The sequence below is a fragment of the Leucopleurus acutus genome, assembly GCF_964270905.1.
Source record: "Leucopleurus acutus genome assembly, chromosome: X".
Lineage (NCBI taxonomy): Eukaryota > Metazoa > Chordata > Mammalia > Artiodactyla > Delphinidae > Leucopleurus > Leucopleurus acutus.
The window spans coordinates 23,258,774-23,274,723 of NC_139148.1; the positions used below are offsets into that span (position 1 = coordinate 23,258,774).

The following is a 15,950-nucleotide window of genomic DNA, read 5'->3' on the forward strand; positions in this document are numbered from 1 at the left end:
GTTAAGTATATTTTTTTCAGATAAAACTCTGTGTATGCATGTAAATGTGTGTACTACAGATAACATTCCCCTGTCATGTCCTCAGTAATGTCTGATTATATCTCCTGAGGTCATGTCCACACTTTATCAAACTTTATATTTGATGATGAAATGATTATTTGTTGTTTTAGGAATACACTCTTTTTGTAGCTCTAACACAACAATCTCTCAGTTTTGCATAAGATGTGTCTCCTATGGCATAATAGTACATTTAAAATGGTCTTTTATTTTTGGAATTACAGGGTCACTTTTTAATTCCTGAATTGTATAGCTCAGCATAAATATCAGCAAATGGTACAAAACAAGTGGTATTTTTAATACAAGAGAAATATCTGTCTTCTGGAAAACTATACTTCCTATCTACACAGTCTATCTTGTTCAAACCATGGTCATAATTAAAATTAACTCTAAAATCTTCAAGTAGGAGAAACTGCTTTAATTTAAGCAATTCCAGGAAAAATGGACCCAGTTAACTTCCACCTCTAAAAATAAAACCACTTAATTCTTTGTTACAACTTATTATTAGAAATTCACTTGCATTCACTCTTTAATAAAGCACCTTTCATATTACTTCTGTTTATAGAAAAAAAACTTCATGTACTGTGTGTGTACTTTGACACAAGTAACTTTTTCTTAAAAAACTGTCCAAAATGGTTTCTACATATTAAGCGCCACTTCATTCAGCACTATTTTTTATAAATTGTTAGTCTCTGTAAATTACACTTTAAAAGTTACCCACTGCTCTGAAGACAGACACAACTTTATTAATGAATCAGGAAATGACTTCCAAGTATCTTTCACAGTTTAGGCAGTTGAAAGTATTCTTTTCTACCCACTCCCAAGGTCTTAGAGAACACTATTTTAGAATACTACTGGACCGATTCTTCACATCTCATCTAAACAAACAAAAAATTATGCTAAGAACAGCACATTTTGAATCCAGCTTCCTTTTTTGTTCATGAAAATACATACCAAAAGTTACTTCCCTCTAATTACTCATAAGGGTGAATTTTTGTCAAATCTTCACAGAAATGTGAATAGCGTACCTTTATTTTTTATTACAGTTGACTTAGCTTTCCACATAAACATGAATGTAAATTTTTATTTCAAAGAAGGCAACTGAAAAAAGAAAACCATAGCCAGAACCACTGGGCAAATAATGTTATACTGTTAACAGTTGTTTCTAATATATACCCCTGAAACAGAACTACATTAATATTAGATTATCAACCTGTTTTCTCCCCTCAAGCAAGACTTTTTTTCTTGCTAAGAAGTTATCGCTCAGGTTCTGGTTAGCTTTTTTCTTTTCTTTATTTTTTTGAATTCTAGGAAGTTTGGTTTTTACAGAAATAAATTCTCCTAGATGATAACACTGAGCATCTTTGCTACTTATTGAATAGTTATAAGTTCACATGAGAAAGATTTGGATTCAGATGTTTCAGCTAATGTTACAGAATTTTATTAATGCTTTGATGTTTTAGTAATGTTTTACAGAGCTTTAGTGATGTAGAGTTTAGTAATGTTAAGGGTTTTCCCTTAAGACTTTAGGAGCTACATGTAGTTTTTTCCTGGGGGGGGGGTCACCTTCTTTATCTTCTTTGTTGTCATCTGAATAATCCACTAAGTTCACCATGCTGCTATCGTTTGGGTTACCTGCTCCACTAGCATCACTAGCAGAATGGAATGAAGTAAATTCGGAGCCACCCAAAGATGTTTTGGGGGGAAGATCTGCCTTGTCTTCATGTTCTTTTGCTTTTTCAGTCTCCACAGATTTATCACAATGATCTTGAAAATCACTTTCTGATGATGACATACCTGCTTTTCCTTCCTCTATATTTTCTTTAAGACTCTTCTCTTCCTTGTGCTTCAAGACACTGGCACCTCTGCAAAATATCTTACTATACTGTACAGGATACAAATTCTTCCATAGTTGATTGTTCCGGTATTTCTGTTCTTCATATTTAATCTTCAATCCTTTGAATGTCTGAACATATTCAATTGACTCAAGTGTTTCATAAAACTCTTCAACTATATGTGCAACAAGAGACGTGATATTTTCCTCTCTTATGAATTCAAACAGCTCAATAATAGCTGAATTCAACATATTGTAGTGAGTTCCATTATCCAGAAGGGCATTTACAACTGGCTTAAAAAGGTTTCCCTCGATGATGTAAAAATTACAAAGTTCATCTTTAAGGCCAATCATCCTTCTCATAAAGCGAAGAGCACACAAGACCAGGAAAGTGTGCTTTGAATTCAACAAGATCAAGACTCTTCTTAGCAAGTCTTTTCTCAAAATATAGGTTTTTATGTAATACGTGTGACGTTGCACACAAAATGTGAGCAGCTCTAAAATTAAGGCAAGCAGCTCTGCTGTTTGGTAATTATTGAAGCAATTTTTGTTGTTTTTGTCAGATCCAACTATATTATCCTCTTCACATATATCTTCTGAAGTAGCTGACAAAAGTGGTGCTGTGAAGTTATGTATACAATGTCTATAGAAGAAATTTAGAAATTCACTTCTTTTACATTTTCTATGTGTTGGCAGCATGTTGTCTGGATCAAGTAGAGCACGAAGAAGTCTCATTAAATGAACAGCACCTCCTAGCTCAGAGTCAGTATCACAGATCATTTTTTCAATTATTAAATTAGTGAAAAGTTTGCCATCTTCACTTTGCTGGGCTTCGTCCATCATAAATCTTTGGACAATGAATGGAGTATACTTCACTAGATCACCAAGTATATCAGTAGCAGCTAACCTTATTTGCAAATCATCCATGCCCATTACAATTTTAAGAGCAGGAAGAATTCCCAATTCTGTCAGTGTTGTGAATAGTGCACACCTGCTTTCAGAACGTAATAGATGAGAAAATACACAGAATTCCTTTAAAAAAAATACCAGGTCACGCCGTTTATCATCATCTGTGGTCTCATCCCTCATCTGTGCAAAAACTTCAGCCAAATACTCGTCATCTTCCTGCAACATGTTGACTAGCTCAACCTTGTTAAAAAAAATAAAACTTGTAAGATTAGGAAGAATATTGTCTTGAAACTTGGATGGTATAGGCAAAAGGATGTCGTGAATGTACTGTACCCTGTATGTCTGATGTATTTTTTGTCGAATTTCACTGTCTGTTATTGGTATAACTTCCCTGAAGTGTGCATTTTGGGTTAAGAATTCCCTATGCCTTTTTGGCTGAGCCAAAGCAGGGTCATATTCAAGGCATCCCACCACATCCATGATACACTCATCAGAAAACAGGATCTCAAACAGAGATGTATTGTCGAGGAATAAGATTCCTTTAATAATTTCATGCAAATGGTATAAGCCTTCAGTATACTCTAGGTTCTCACAAGTGTGGAACAACTGCAGTAGTTTTTGAATATAGTCCTCCCTTTCCAAGAGCAGAGCCAGGAGTTCTTTATCCATAGGTGAGGTGAGACTCAAGGTAACTAAGTCAACAATCTCTCCAAGTTTATCGAGTTCGCAGTTTGGCAGGTCGAGCAGTTCACTGGTTTTTGGCGAGTCATCACCCTCTTTGGCTTCTGATTCATCCATGATGTCATGTATCGTTTCGACACATGGGACTTTACTGTGAACCTGGCAAATGGCTTTCCAGACCTTATGACAAATTGCCGTGTCCTGGAAATGTATCGCTGTACCACGGTTCTCACCCTCAAACCAAAAAATTAACGTTCCATCTTTCTCATAGTACATGTCTGGATTTATCTTTGACTCCAAGATCAGTGAGTCATCGGACTTGGATCTAACTAGCAGAAACATGGCCTGGGCCCCCTCCTCATAAGTGGATGAGATGTACCCTGTGTCTAGAATGACCCACTGTTGTTCATCTTTCAGGGTGTAGACTTTTACGTAGCGCTGGTTGCCCACCATGGTGACCTCGGGTCTCTTCACACCAGCCCTGGTCTTGGCGCTGGTCCCCGCTTCTGTTATGCCCCGACTCAACGACGGCTGGCTCTGTGGTGGCAGCGACAGTAGTTGAGGTGGCTAGTAGGGAAAATCATAATTAGAACATGGTGGATAAATAATGGCCAGAGGGACCCCGGCAGCTCCTCAGTTCAACAGGGTTTCCCCGGAGTCCCACTACTCACTCACATCCCTGGAGCCCCTCCTCCATGCTGTGATTGAAGCAGTGAGTCACTGAGCCTTCTTGCTGCTGTCTAGGAAAGACTCTATTATGTCATGATTCTTATGATTCCCCCAGGATTCTACCCAAAAGGAACGTTCTACACTTAAGGCGAGATGCCACCAAGCCTACCAATGGAGGCTTAGGAATGCGAGCAAAGGGCACTGATCTTTCCATACAAGGTTTTGTCCCCGAGAAACATTTTCACTCATCAAGTGTGTGCGGATGGAGACTTAGGACCCTAGACAAAAGAAAGCTTAATCACTTATGTCCTGAGCAAGTCAACACCGAACACCGTGTGTCAAAGAAAGACACTTCCCCCCACAAGCCCTGCTCCCCCCAACTCTGACCCTCTCCCCAAAGAAGCAGGAACAAGTGTACTGTAGACCATTACCAATGATTAGAGATCTGTAGGTAGGCCTTCTCTAAAAGGCTTAGCCAATGTCGGTATCACTAACTTACCCATCCTTGGGAGAGGATATTGTTCTAAGAGGGAGTTGGCAACTCCTTTACTCTGTTCAGCTCAGGCTAAAGCTCTATCTTTCAGCACAACAGGGAAAACATTTCCTCAAATTTTCCCAATTCTATAACCACACTCTTTATTGCTAGGGAAGGAGTGGGCCAGAGGGAAACTCAGTTGAAATTAGCCAAAAGTGAGTACTGAATACCACAAATCAATTGTTTTATTTCTTTTCTTAATAATTATGGTAGTAATAGCAATGACAATAACTAAGGAATGATAACTTGACTGCTTATTATAAAGAAAGGTAATAATATCATTGACCAAATATAATAATTTAGCGCTTATGTTCAAGACACTGTGACAAGGACTTTTATATATTTTCTTACTTAATTTTAATAATAACCTAGTGAAATAGGAGTACTAAGTGTCCTTCAGAAAACAAACTGAGAGAAGTTAAATAAATTGCCAAAGATCATATGGCTAATAATTTGAGGAACTCTGAACACATGTCTTTCTGATTACAAAATTGGTTTTCTCAGCCATTGAAGTATGCTATCCCCTGCTTTTCTTGGCCTTCATTACACTTTATTTTACATTCCTTCCATCTGTATAATTTGTAATCAACATAAAATTATCAAGAGAAGATGAAAGTCACGCACTTCCTCCTTTAGATCCACATCTGTGTACAGCCAGTGGAAAAATAGAAGCTTGTATATGGCAATTCTGTTAAATATAATTTTAATAGTAACCAAGTTGATTTTTGATGTAGCAGCAACTTCTGCAGTTTTCTTAAAAAACAATTTTTTCCCCCAAAACATTAACCCTGTTATTGCAAAGGAGAAACTGAGAATTGGGCCGCATCAAGCACATTTGGACTTGAAGAGTCCTATTTGTAACAATCACTTCACTTTACATAGCATTGGAGATGTGCGACCATTCTCAAGTAGAGCACAGAAAAACTCTTCCACACACCTCTCTTGAAATGTAGCTTCCAGGAGGTTACTGTACAGGAATATTCCCTGGGACAGTACAGTCAGGGCTCTTTGGGAATTGAATGCAAATGACAATCATTTCATGAGAAAATTTAAATCAGTGCCAGGATACTGCTGGTTTAGAAACATTTACAAATTATAAATAATACTTAAACATAAGAACTCATAAATGACTAATACAAAATTTGGCATGTGTGCTAGTTAAAAGCTCCCGTCTTATTTCAATAAAAGAGAATATGCAAATATATAATAACAATAATGACATGCATGCTAATGGTCCAATTTTTTTCTCTGCTGTGGTTATATTAAAGTTTCTACTAGCATCAATTATAATACTGTCAAGTGTCTGAATATGCCCTCGGTTCCATTCTGAGAGGCATTCAGCACAAATCTATGTGTTCTCGCAATTTTATCACAGGGAGTTTCCCTTATGCCAATTAAGGTCCCTTTATCTTAATTAGGTTAACTAGAATCTCTTTACAGTCTAAAAGAGCCTCAAGTCCGAATTTCTTATTGCTATTTCTGCAGTAGATTTTTCAGTTCCTGTCTTATTTGGCTTGGGAAGTAGAACAATGCCCTTTTTTTGTTTCAGTAGTTCTACCTATTTAAGATTATTATTTTTTTGGTGTTTTGTTGTTTTACAGAGAGCAGGGTAATGTGAATAAACAAATGCCATATTCTAGGAGCTGTGTAAGTCCCTTTTAAAGGCGTTATTTATTTTTTATTTAATCCTCGTACAATAATGGCCTGAGGAAGGTATTATTTCTACCATATTAAAGAGGAAAAAACTTGAAACTCCAAAACTGAATCAAACATTTGGTTCAGACCTCTGCAGTACGTGATGATGCTAGGATTTGAAAGTAGGCCTGTATAGTTCTGACTCTCCACTTTACTGTTCCCAATATGCAATGCTTTCTCTTAGGCTATGCCTAAATTGTTACAGCAGATGTTTATAATGCGGATGAAGAATGTCACCTGCCATATCAGTAAACAAAGGACGTTGTGCCCTCAAGCCAGCAGCCACTGCAGCCACCCCCAACTGTGCACCCTGAGGGGTTTAGGATGGAGAAAAGCAGGATACTGACCCTAGATAGTTAAGGTGCATATCAAAGGAATGATTTCAATGAGCCCAGACTTTCGCATCTTCCCATAAATAGAAAAGCACCAAATTCCTTAACTTTAGACATAAATAGAAAAGCACCAAATTCCTTAACTTAATTAAAGGTAATCTTTTGATGTTCTGACTACTACCTGGTTTTTGTCACAAAACTCCTGTATCTCCTGGCTTCTCCCTTACCTCTTTGGAGCAGTCCCTCAGAGCTATCTGAGATGCTGCTTCCCAGGTTTAAGTCCTCAGAAAGTCCACCGAATAAAACATAATTCTCAGCTTTTAGGTTGTTTTTTTTTTTCGGTCTACAATGACAATGTGATTTTTATCCCAACTATCACTGCTATTCGATGTTTCTCCTTTCTTGGGGTGGGGGTGGGGGGTGGAGGAAGGAAAATCACTGAGGCCAGTTCAAAATGAAACCAAGTGAAACCGAGTGGGGCCCTGTGAGGCTCCCAGGCACGGAGGCCTCTTTTTTTGTCCCCCATTTCTTGTAGACAAGACTCCAGCCTCCATGACCTTCCCTGAGTTCCAAAGGGCAGATTGGAACAGTTGCTAATCAAGGGAGGAGCAGCCCAGAAACCACCTGAGGCGAGACTAAAGGGACCAGAGAAGCTCATCAAGATTAGGAGGCAGGACTACCTGAGACCTTGCACACACCCTAATCTTGTCAGCAACTCCACCCTTGGGAAGCACTGCTGTAAAACTCCTTATCAAATCCTACTGGGTTGGGACATATAGTTTTTTGAGGCAGGAGTCTGCTGGGTCCCCCTTTGCCTGGCAAAGTAATAAAGCTATACTTTTCTACTTTGCCCCAAACTCTGTCTCCGAGATTCGATTCGGCACAGAGAAGCTGTGCTTTCGGCATCAAAAATCAAAATGGACAGACAATCTTAAAACTCTGGATTCCTCTTCTGTTTTGGATGCCTGTCTCTGTCATGCTTCCTCCCCATGACTTTAGGGTACTAAGAAGTAGGTCTTGATGACTCCACCCTGAAAATAATTTTAGGTAAGGATCTTGTAACTCATCCACATTTTATGGCAACTAAGGGCTTAAATTTTATATTTCTCAGAGTTATTTTAGAAGAGAATAAAGAAATGAGTCACACATTTCTTAATTTTAGTTATAGGTAACTCAAACCACATGTATACATACAGAACATTTAGAAAGCTAAATATTCTATCTATAAGAGGAGAGAACATTTCATAGTGAGAAAAGCAAGGTTGTTTTTAATTTTATGAAATAACATTAAAATACAATTATTCAAATGTACCTGCTCTAAAATTTTCAACATCAAAACCATTAGTGAAAAACACACATGCTTGTTCCCTACAAGTTCTCCTTGTAACTTATTTAGTGGAGTGTTGTCCTTTTGGGCCACCATCATCTCTGATTTGGAAATCTGTAACAGTCTTCTCCCCCAGCTTCTATCTTTTCCCCCAACTAGTATATTCTCAACACAATAGCCAGAGAGGATTCATTTAAAATATGCTGTTTCCTCCCACTCTTCTGCACCAAATCAACCTGTTTCCACTTCACTCAGAATAAAAGCCCAAGTTCTATCTATGGTTTATAAGGCCCAGTAAGACCTGGCCCCCTTGACGTATGTGAGCTCTTCACTTGGTAGTCTCTCTCCTTTATTCTGCCCCAGCCACACTAGCCACCTTGCGATATCTGAAGCACATCAGGCACACTCCTGCCTCAGGGCCTTTGTACCTGCCCTTTCTTCTACCTGGAACACTATTTCTCAATATCTACATGACTTATACCTTCACCTCATTCAAAAATGTATTCAAATGCTCTTTTTTTTTTATAAAGTGGAAGTTTACTTATCTTTTATGTGTCAGTTGGACTTCCAGGTAATTGGCCCACTGGACTCCCCACAAACTTTTTTTTTTCGGCCATGCCTCGCGGCTTGTGAGATCTTAACTCCCCAACCAGGGATTGAACTCTGGGCCCCAGCAGGGAAAGTGCCAAGTCCTAACCACAGGACTGCCAGGGAATTCCCCCAAATGCTCTTTTTTTTTCTAGTGGGACCCTCCCTAACCACCTCTTTAAAACTGCAGAGACCTCCATCTCAAATTATCTATCCGTTTTTTTTTGATGTATCTTTTCTCCATAGCACTTAGCATCATCTGACTATTTTGTACTTCATTTATTCTTTTGTGTTTTTATTTTTTTTTAATTTAAAAAATTTTTTTGCAACCAGACTATCAGCTGTATGAGGGCTGTGATTTATGTTTATTTTTCTTACTGTTTATTTTTCTCACTGCCTGGCACCTGCCATAAGGCATGATACACAGTAGTTTCTCAAAAATAATTTATTGAATAAATACATAAATGAATACACATTGTTTCTAGGATGACTTCCAATAATCCATTTATTTATTCCTCACTTTGTTATATAACAACCCCTATGTACAGGCCGTATATCAAGCACTGGGGATAAAACACTGAATTTGAAATTTATTTTCAGTCCTCTTATGGAATAGATAGGTAGTTTTAACAGGAGATATTTCTAATTTACAAGATACATATGGCATTTCCCCTGCTGCCCTAATCCCATTCTTTTAGATAGTTTTGTTCTTATTGATGGTGACCAAGGAAGCAATATTCTCCTATTTAGGCTTTTAACTGCATGAAAAACTTATTTTATTGAATAAGCCACATGTTTTCCTCCATGTTCTGTCAAACATTCCTTCCCCATCTCTGGGTTAAATGTCAGGTAGAAAGTACAGCTTTTCCATCAGTAATTAGGTATTGAAAGAACCCAAATTTTCTAATATTAAAATTTCCAGCCCATTTCAAGCTTCTGTTTCGGTCATGTATTGTCCAAAGCAAGTCCATAGCCAAGACTAGAGTTTGGGAATGGGAAAGTATGTCCCACCTAGAGTGGGGATCATAGCAAAATTGCAAAGCAAAGGATGTGGGTAAAAAGAAGGGTGAAGAATTGGGACATTAAGGCAATCTTCCACAAGCTTGGATAAAACAGATATAACTCAGAACTTTAACGGGCAATGAGGGATGTGTATGATCGCCCTATTTAGAGAATGTTAGAATGTGTGGATATTTACAACTTTTTATTCTTAGCTTAAAACATCACCCTGTTGTGTGTGCACTGCAGGAGTACCAGCTATTATCTTCCCAATGCTGAGAGGTAAGAACAACTTTAAATACTTTCTTGGATCCATAGGCAGTTTCTTGGATCCATAGGCAGTAGCACATTCTCCATTATATGCCTGGCTTCCTTGGAAGCTCTAAAATCTTTTGCTCATACAGCATGGATTTAAAGGAGGGGGAAAAGAGGGAAATGTTGTTCTCTTAGCCTCATGTAAATTTAAAACTTTTACTGTCAATGCCATGCTCTCCTCTTTTTCTTCTGTTTCAATAGTTACTTCTTAGACTCCTTTTGAGTTTTGTTTCAAATTCCATAATTCATGGATCTTCTCTTCATCTCTATCCTGACAGACCATATTATTTCCTTTTTCTAACTAGATCTTCAGCAATAACATTAGCTGTCTACTTACTAATTACCCTACAACCATGTTATATAAGTAATAGCAATGAGCATAATTTGGAGTTAAAATCTGCTCAATTTTTACTTAGAGATAGTAACCATCTTCATTTCTTCAGTATAGTGCTATATATATTTATATTATAAAATATAAATTTTCATTTTTTAGGCAGCAGTTAATTTCAACTTAACATTGTTGACTTAATTCCATTAACATTTAAAGGCATGCCTTGGAGAGGGCAGACAGAAGAAGGATGAAGAACTACAATCCTGCAGCCTGTGGAAGGAAAACCACATTCACAGAAAGATAGACAAAATGAAAACGCAGAGGACTTTGTACCAGATGAAGGAACAACATAAAACCCCAGAAAAAAAACTAAACGAAGTGGAGATAAGTAACTTTCCAGAAAAAGAATTCAGAAGTGAATAGTGAAGATGATCCAGGACCTCTGAAAAAGAATGGAGGCAAAGATTGAGAAGATGCAAGAAATGTTTAACAAAGACCTAGAAGAATTAAAGAACAAACACCTAGAACAATTAAAGAACAAACAGAGATGAACAATAAAATACCTGAAAAGAAAAATACACTAGAAGGAATCAATAGCAGAATAACTGAGGCAGAAGAAAGGATAAGTGACCTGGAAGACAGAATGGTGGAATTCACTGCCAAGGCACAGAATAAAGAGAAAAGAATGAAAAGAAATGAAGACAGCCTAAGAGACCTCTGGGAAAACATTAAATGCAACAACATTAACATTATACGGTCCCAGAAGAAGAGAGAAAGGACCAGAGAAAATATTTGAAGAGATTATAGTCGAAAATTTCCCTAACATGGGAAAGGAAATAGCCACCAAAGTCCAGGAAGGGCAGAGAGTCCCAGGCAGGATAAACCCAAGGAGAAACATGCCGAGCTACACGGTAATCAAATTTAAAGAATTAAAGACAAATTACTGAAAGCAACAAGGGAAAAACGGCAAATAACATACAAGGGAACTCCCATAAGGATACGACCTGATTTCTCAGCAGAAACTCTACAAGCCAGAAGGGAGTGACACGATATATTTAAAGTGATGAAAGGGAAGAACCTACAACCAAGATTACTCTACCCGGCAAGGATCTCATTCAGATTTGATGGAGAAATCAAAAGCTTTACGGACAAGCAAAACTAAGAGAATTCAGCACCACCAAACCAGCTCTACAACAAATGCTAAAGGAACTTCTCCAAGTGGGAGCACAAGAGAAGAAAAGGGCATACAAAAGCAAACCCAAAACAATTAAGAAAATGGTAATAGGAACATACATATCAATAGTTACCCTAAACGTGAATGGATTAAATGCTCCAACCAAAAGACACAGGCTTGCTGAATGGATACAAAAACAAGACCCAGGGCTTCCCTGGTAGCGCAGTGGTTGAGAGTCCGCCTGCCGATGCAGGGGACACGGGTTCATGCTCCGGTCCAGGAGGATCCCGCATGCCGCGGAGCAGCTGGGCCTGTGAGCCATGGCCGCTGAGCCTGTGCGTCCGGAGCCTGTGCTCCGCAACGGGAGAGGCCACAACAATGAGAAGCCCGCAAACCCAAAAAAACAAAAAACAAAAACAAGACCCATATATATGCTGTCTACAAGAGACCCACTTCAGACCTAGGGACACATTCAGACTGAGAGTGAGGGGATGGAAAAAGATACTCTATGCCAATGGAAATCAAAAGAAAGCTGAAGTACCAACACTCATATCAGATAAAATAGACTTTAAAATAAAGAATGTTACAAGAGACAAGGAAGGACACTACATAATGATCAGGGGATCAATCCAAGAAAAAGATATAACAATTGTAAATATATATGCACCCAACATAGGAGTGCCTCAATACATAAGGCAACTGCTAACAGCTATAAAACAGGAAATCGACAGTAACACAATAATAGTGGGGGACATTAACACCTCACTTACACCAATGGACAGATCATCCAAAATGAAAATAAATAAGGAAACAGAAGCTTTAAATGAAACAACAGACCAGATAGATTTAATTGATATTTATAGGACATTCCATCCAAAAACAGCAGATTACACTTCTCAAGTGCACACAGAACATTCTCCAGGATAGATCACATCTTGGGTCATAAATCAAGCCTCAGTAAATTTGAGAAAATTTAAATCATATCAAGTATCTTTTCTGACCACAATGCTATGAAATTAGAAATGAATTACAGGGAAAAAAATGTTAAAAACACAAACACGTGGAGGCTAAACAATACGTTACTAAATAACAAAGAGATCACTGAAGAAATCAAAGAGGAAATCAAAAAATACCTAGAGACAAATGACAATGAAAACACGACGATCCAAAACCTATGGGATGCGGCAAAAGCAGTTCTAAGAGGGAAGTTTATAGCTATACAAGCCTACCTCAAGAAACAAGAAAAATCTCAAATAAACAATCTAACCTTACACCTAAAGGAACTAGAGAAAGAAGAACAAACAAAACCCAAAGTTAGCAGAAGGAAAGAAATCATAAAGATCAGAGCAGAAATAAATGAAATAGAAACAAAGAAAACAATAGCAAAGATCAATAAAACTAAAAGATGTTTCTTTGAGAAGATAAACAAAATTGATTAGCCAGACTCATCAAGAAAAAGAGGAAGAGGACTCAAATCAATAAAATTAGAAATGAAAAAGGAGAATTTACAATAGACACCGCAGAAATACAGAGCATCCGAAGAGACTACTACAAGCAGCTCTATGCCAAAAAAATGGACAACCTGGAAGAAATGGACAAATTTTTAGAAAGGTATAACCTCCCAAGACTGAACCAGGAAAAAATAGAACATATGAACTGACCAATCACAAGTAATGAAATTGAAACTATAATTAAAAACCTTCTAACAAGCAAAAGTCCAGGACCAGATGGATTCACAGGTGAATTCTATCAAACATTTAGAGAAGAGCTAACAGCCATCCTTCTCAAACACTTCCAAAAAATTGCAGAGGAAGGAACACTACCAAACTCATTCTTTGAGGCCACCATCACCCTGATACCAAAACCTGACAAAGATACAAAAAAAAGAAAATTACAGACCAATAACACTGATGAATATAGATGCAAAAATGCTCAACAAAATACTAGCAAACAGAATCCAACAGCACATTAAAAGGATCATACACCATGATCAAGTGGGATTTATCCCAGGGATGCAGGGATTCTTCAATATACGCAAATCAATCAATGTGATACACCATATGAACAGATTGAAGAATAAAAACCATATGATCATCTCAATAGATGCAGAAAAAGCTTTTGACAAAATTCAACACCAATTTATGATAAAAACTCTCCAGAAAGTGGGCATAGAGGGAACCTACCTCAACACAATAAAGGCCGTATATGACAAACCCACAGCAAACATCATTCTCAATGGTGAAAAACTGAAAGCATTTCCTCTAAGATCAGAAAGAAGACAAGGATGTCCACTCTCGCCACTATTATTCAACATAGTTTTAGTAGTCCTAGCCACGGCAATCAGAGAAGAAAAAGAAATAAAAGGAATACATATTGGAAAAGAAGAAGTAAAACTGTCACTGTTTGCAGATGACATGATACGATACATAGAGAATCCTAAAGATGCCACCAGAAAACTACTAGAGCTAATCAATGAATCTGGTAAGGTTGCAGGATCCAAAATTAGTGCACGGAAATCTCTTGCATTTCTATACACTAATGATGAAAAATCTGAAAGAGAAATTAAGGAAACACTCCCATTTACCACTGCAACAAAAAGAATAAAATACCTAGGAATAAACCTAACTAGGGAGACAGAAGACCTGTATGCAGAAAACTGTAAGACACTGATGAAAGAAATTAAAGACGATACCAACAGATGGAGAGATATACCATGTTCTTGGATTGGAAGAATCAATATTGTGAAAACGACTATACTACCCAAAGCAATCTACAGATTCAATGAAATCGCTATCAAATTACCAATGGCATTTTTTGTGGAACTAGAACAAAAAATCTTAAAATTTGTATGGAGACACAAAAGACCCCAAATAGCCAAAGCAGTCTTGAGGGAAAAACACGGAGCTGGAGGAATCAGACTCCCTGACTTCAGACTATACTACAAAGCTATAGTAATCAAGATAATATGGTACTGGCACAAAAACAGAAACATAGATCAATGGAACAAGGTAGAAAGCCCAGAGATAAACCCACACACCTATGGTCAACTAATGTATGACAAAGTAGGCAAGGATATGCAATGGAGAAAAGACAGTCTCTTCAATAAGTGGTGCTGGGAAAACTGGACAGCTACATGTAAAAGAATGAAATTAGAACACTCCCAAACATCATACACAAAAATAAACTCAAAATGGATTAGAGACCTAAATATAAGACCGGACACTATAAAACTCTTAGAGGAAAACATAGGAAGAGCACTCTTTGACATAAATCACAGCAAGATCTGTTTTGATCCACCTCCTACAGTAATGGAAATAAAATTAAAAATAAACAAATGGGACCTCATGAAACTTCAAAGCTATTGGACAGCAAAGGAAACCATAAACAAGACAAAAAGATAACCCTCAGAATGGGAGAAAATACATGCAAATGAATCAATAGACAAAGGATTAATCTCCAAAATATATAAACAGCTCATGCAGCTCAATATTAAGAAAACAAACAACCCAATCCAAAAATGGGCAGAAGACCTAAATAGACATTTCTCCAAAGAAGACATACAGATGGCCAAGAAGCACATGAAAAGCTGCTCAGCATCACTAATTATTAGAGAAATGCAAATCAAAACTACAATGAGGTACCACCTCACACCAGTTAGAATGGGCATCACCAGAAAATCTGCAAACAACAAATGCTGGAGAGGGTATGGAGAAAAGGGAACCCTCTTGCACTGTTGGTGGGAATGGAAATTGATACAGCCACTATGGAGAACAGTATGGAGGTTCCTTAAAAAACTAAAAATAGAACTACCATATGACCCAGCAATCCCACTACTGGGCATATACCCAGAGAAAACCATAATTCAATAAGACACATGCACCCCAGTGTTCATTGCAGCACTATTTACAATAGCCAGGTCATGGAGGCAACCTAAATGCCCATCAACAGACAAATGGATAAAGAAGATGTGGTACATATACACAATGGAATATTACTCAGCCATAAAAAGGAACAAAATTGGGTCATTTGTTGAGACGTGGATGGATCTAGAGACTATCACACAGAGTGAAGTAAGTCAGAAAGAGAAAAACAAATATTGTATATTAACGCATATATGTGGAACCTAGAAAAGTGCTACAGACGAACTGGTTTGCAGGGCAGAAATTGAGACACAGATGTAGAGAACAAACGTATGGACACCAAGCGGGGAAAGTGGCATGGGGTGTGGGGATGGGGGTGTGATGAATTGGGTGATTGGGTTTGACACGTATACACTGATGTGTATAAAATGTATGACTAATAAGAACCTGCTGTATAAAAAAAAAATATATATATATATATAATTTAAGTTATCCAATGATGGAATGACTCAGTTGATTCTATGACTGATTTGACCAATAACAGAGTGATGTGAGTAACAAAAAACCAAAAAAACTAAAAAATAAAAATAGAGCTACCATATGATCCAGCCATCCCACTCCTGGGCATATATCTGGAAAGACAA

General features: G+C 37.6%; 1 protein-coding gene across 1 annotated transcript in view; it reads right to left on the bottom strand.

Moving 5' to 3' along the window:
* The window catches only part of LOC309977982 (serine/threonine-protein phosphatase 4 regulatory subunit 3B-like), a gene marked incomplete at both ends in the record, with an annotated part of 31,289 nt that overhangs the window by 2,732 nt on the left and 12,607 nt on the right, over positions 1–15,950 (bottom strand). Inside the window, one exon of the mRNA XM_082864357.1 lies at positions 1,624–4,048. Within this exon, the coding sequence (XP_082720483.1) occupies positions 1,624–4,048 (2,425 nt within the window). The remainder of the gene's footprint in view (positions 1–1,623; positions 4,049–15,950) is intronic.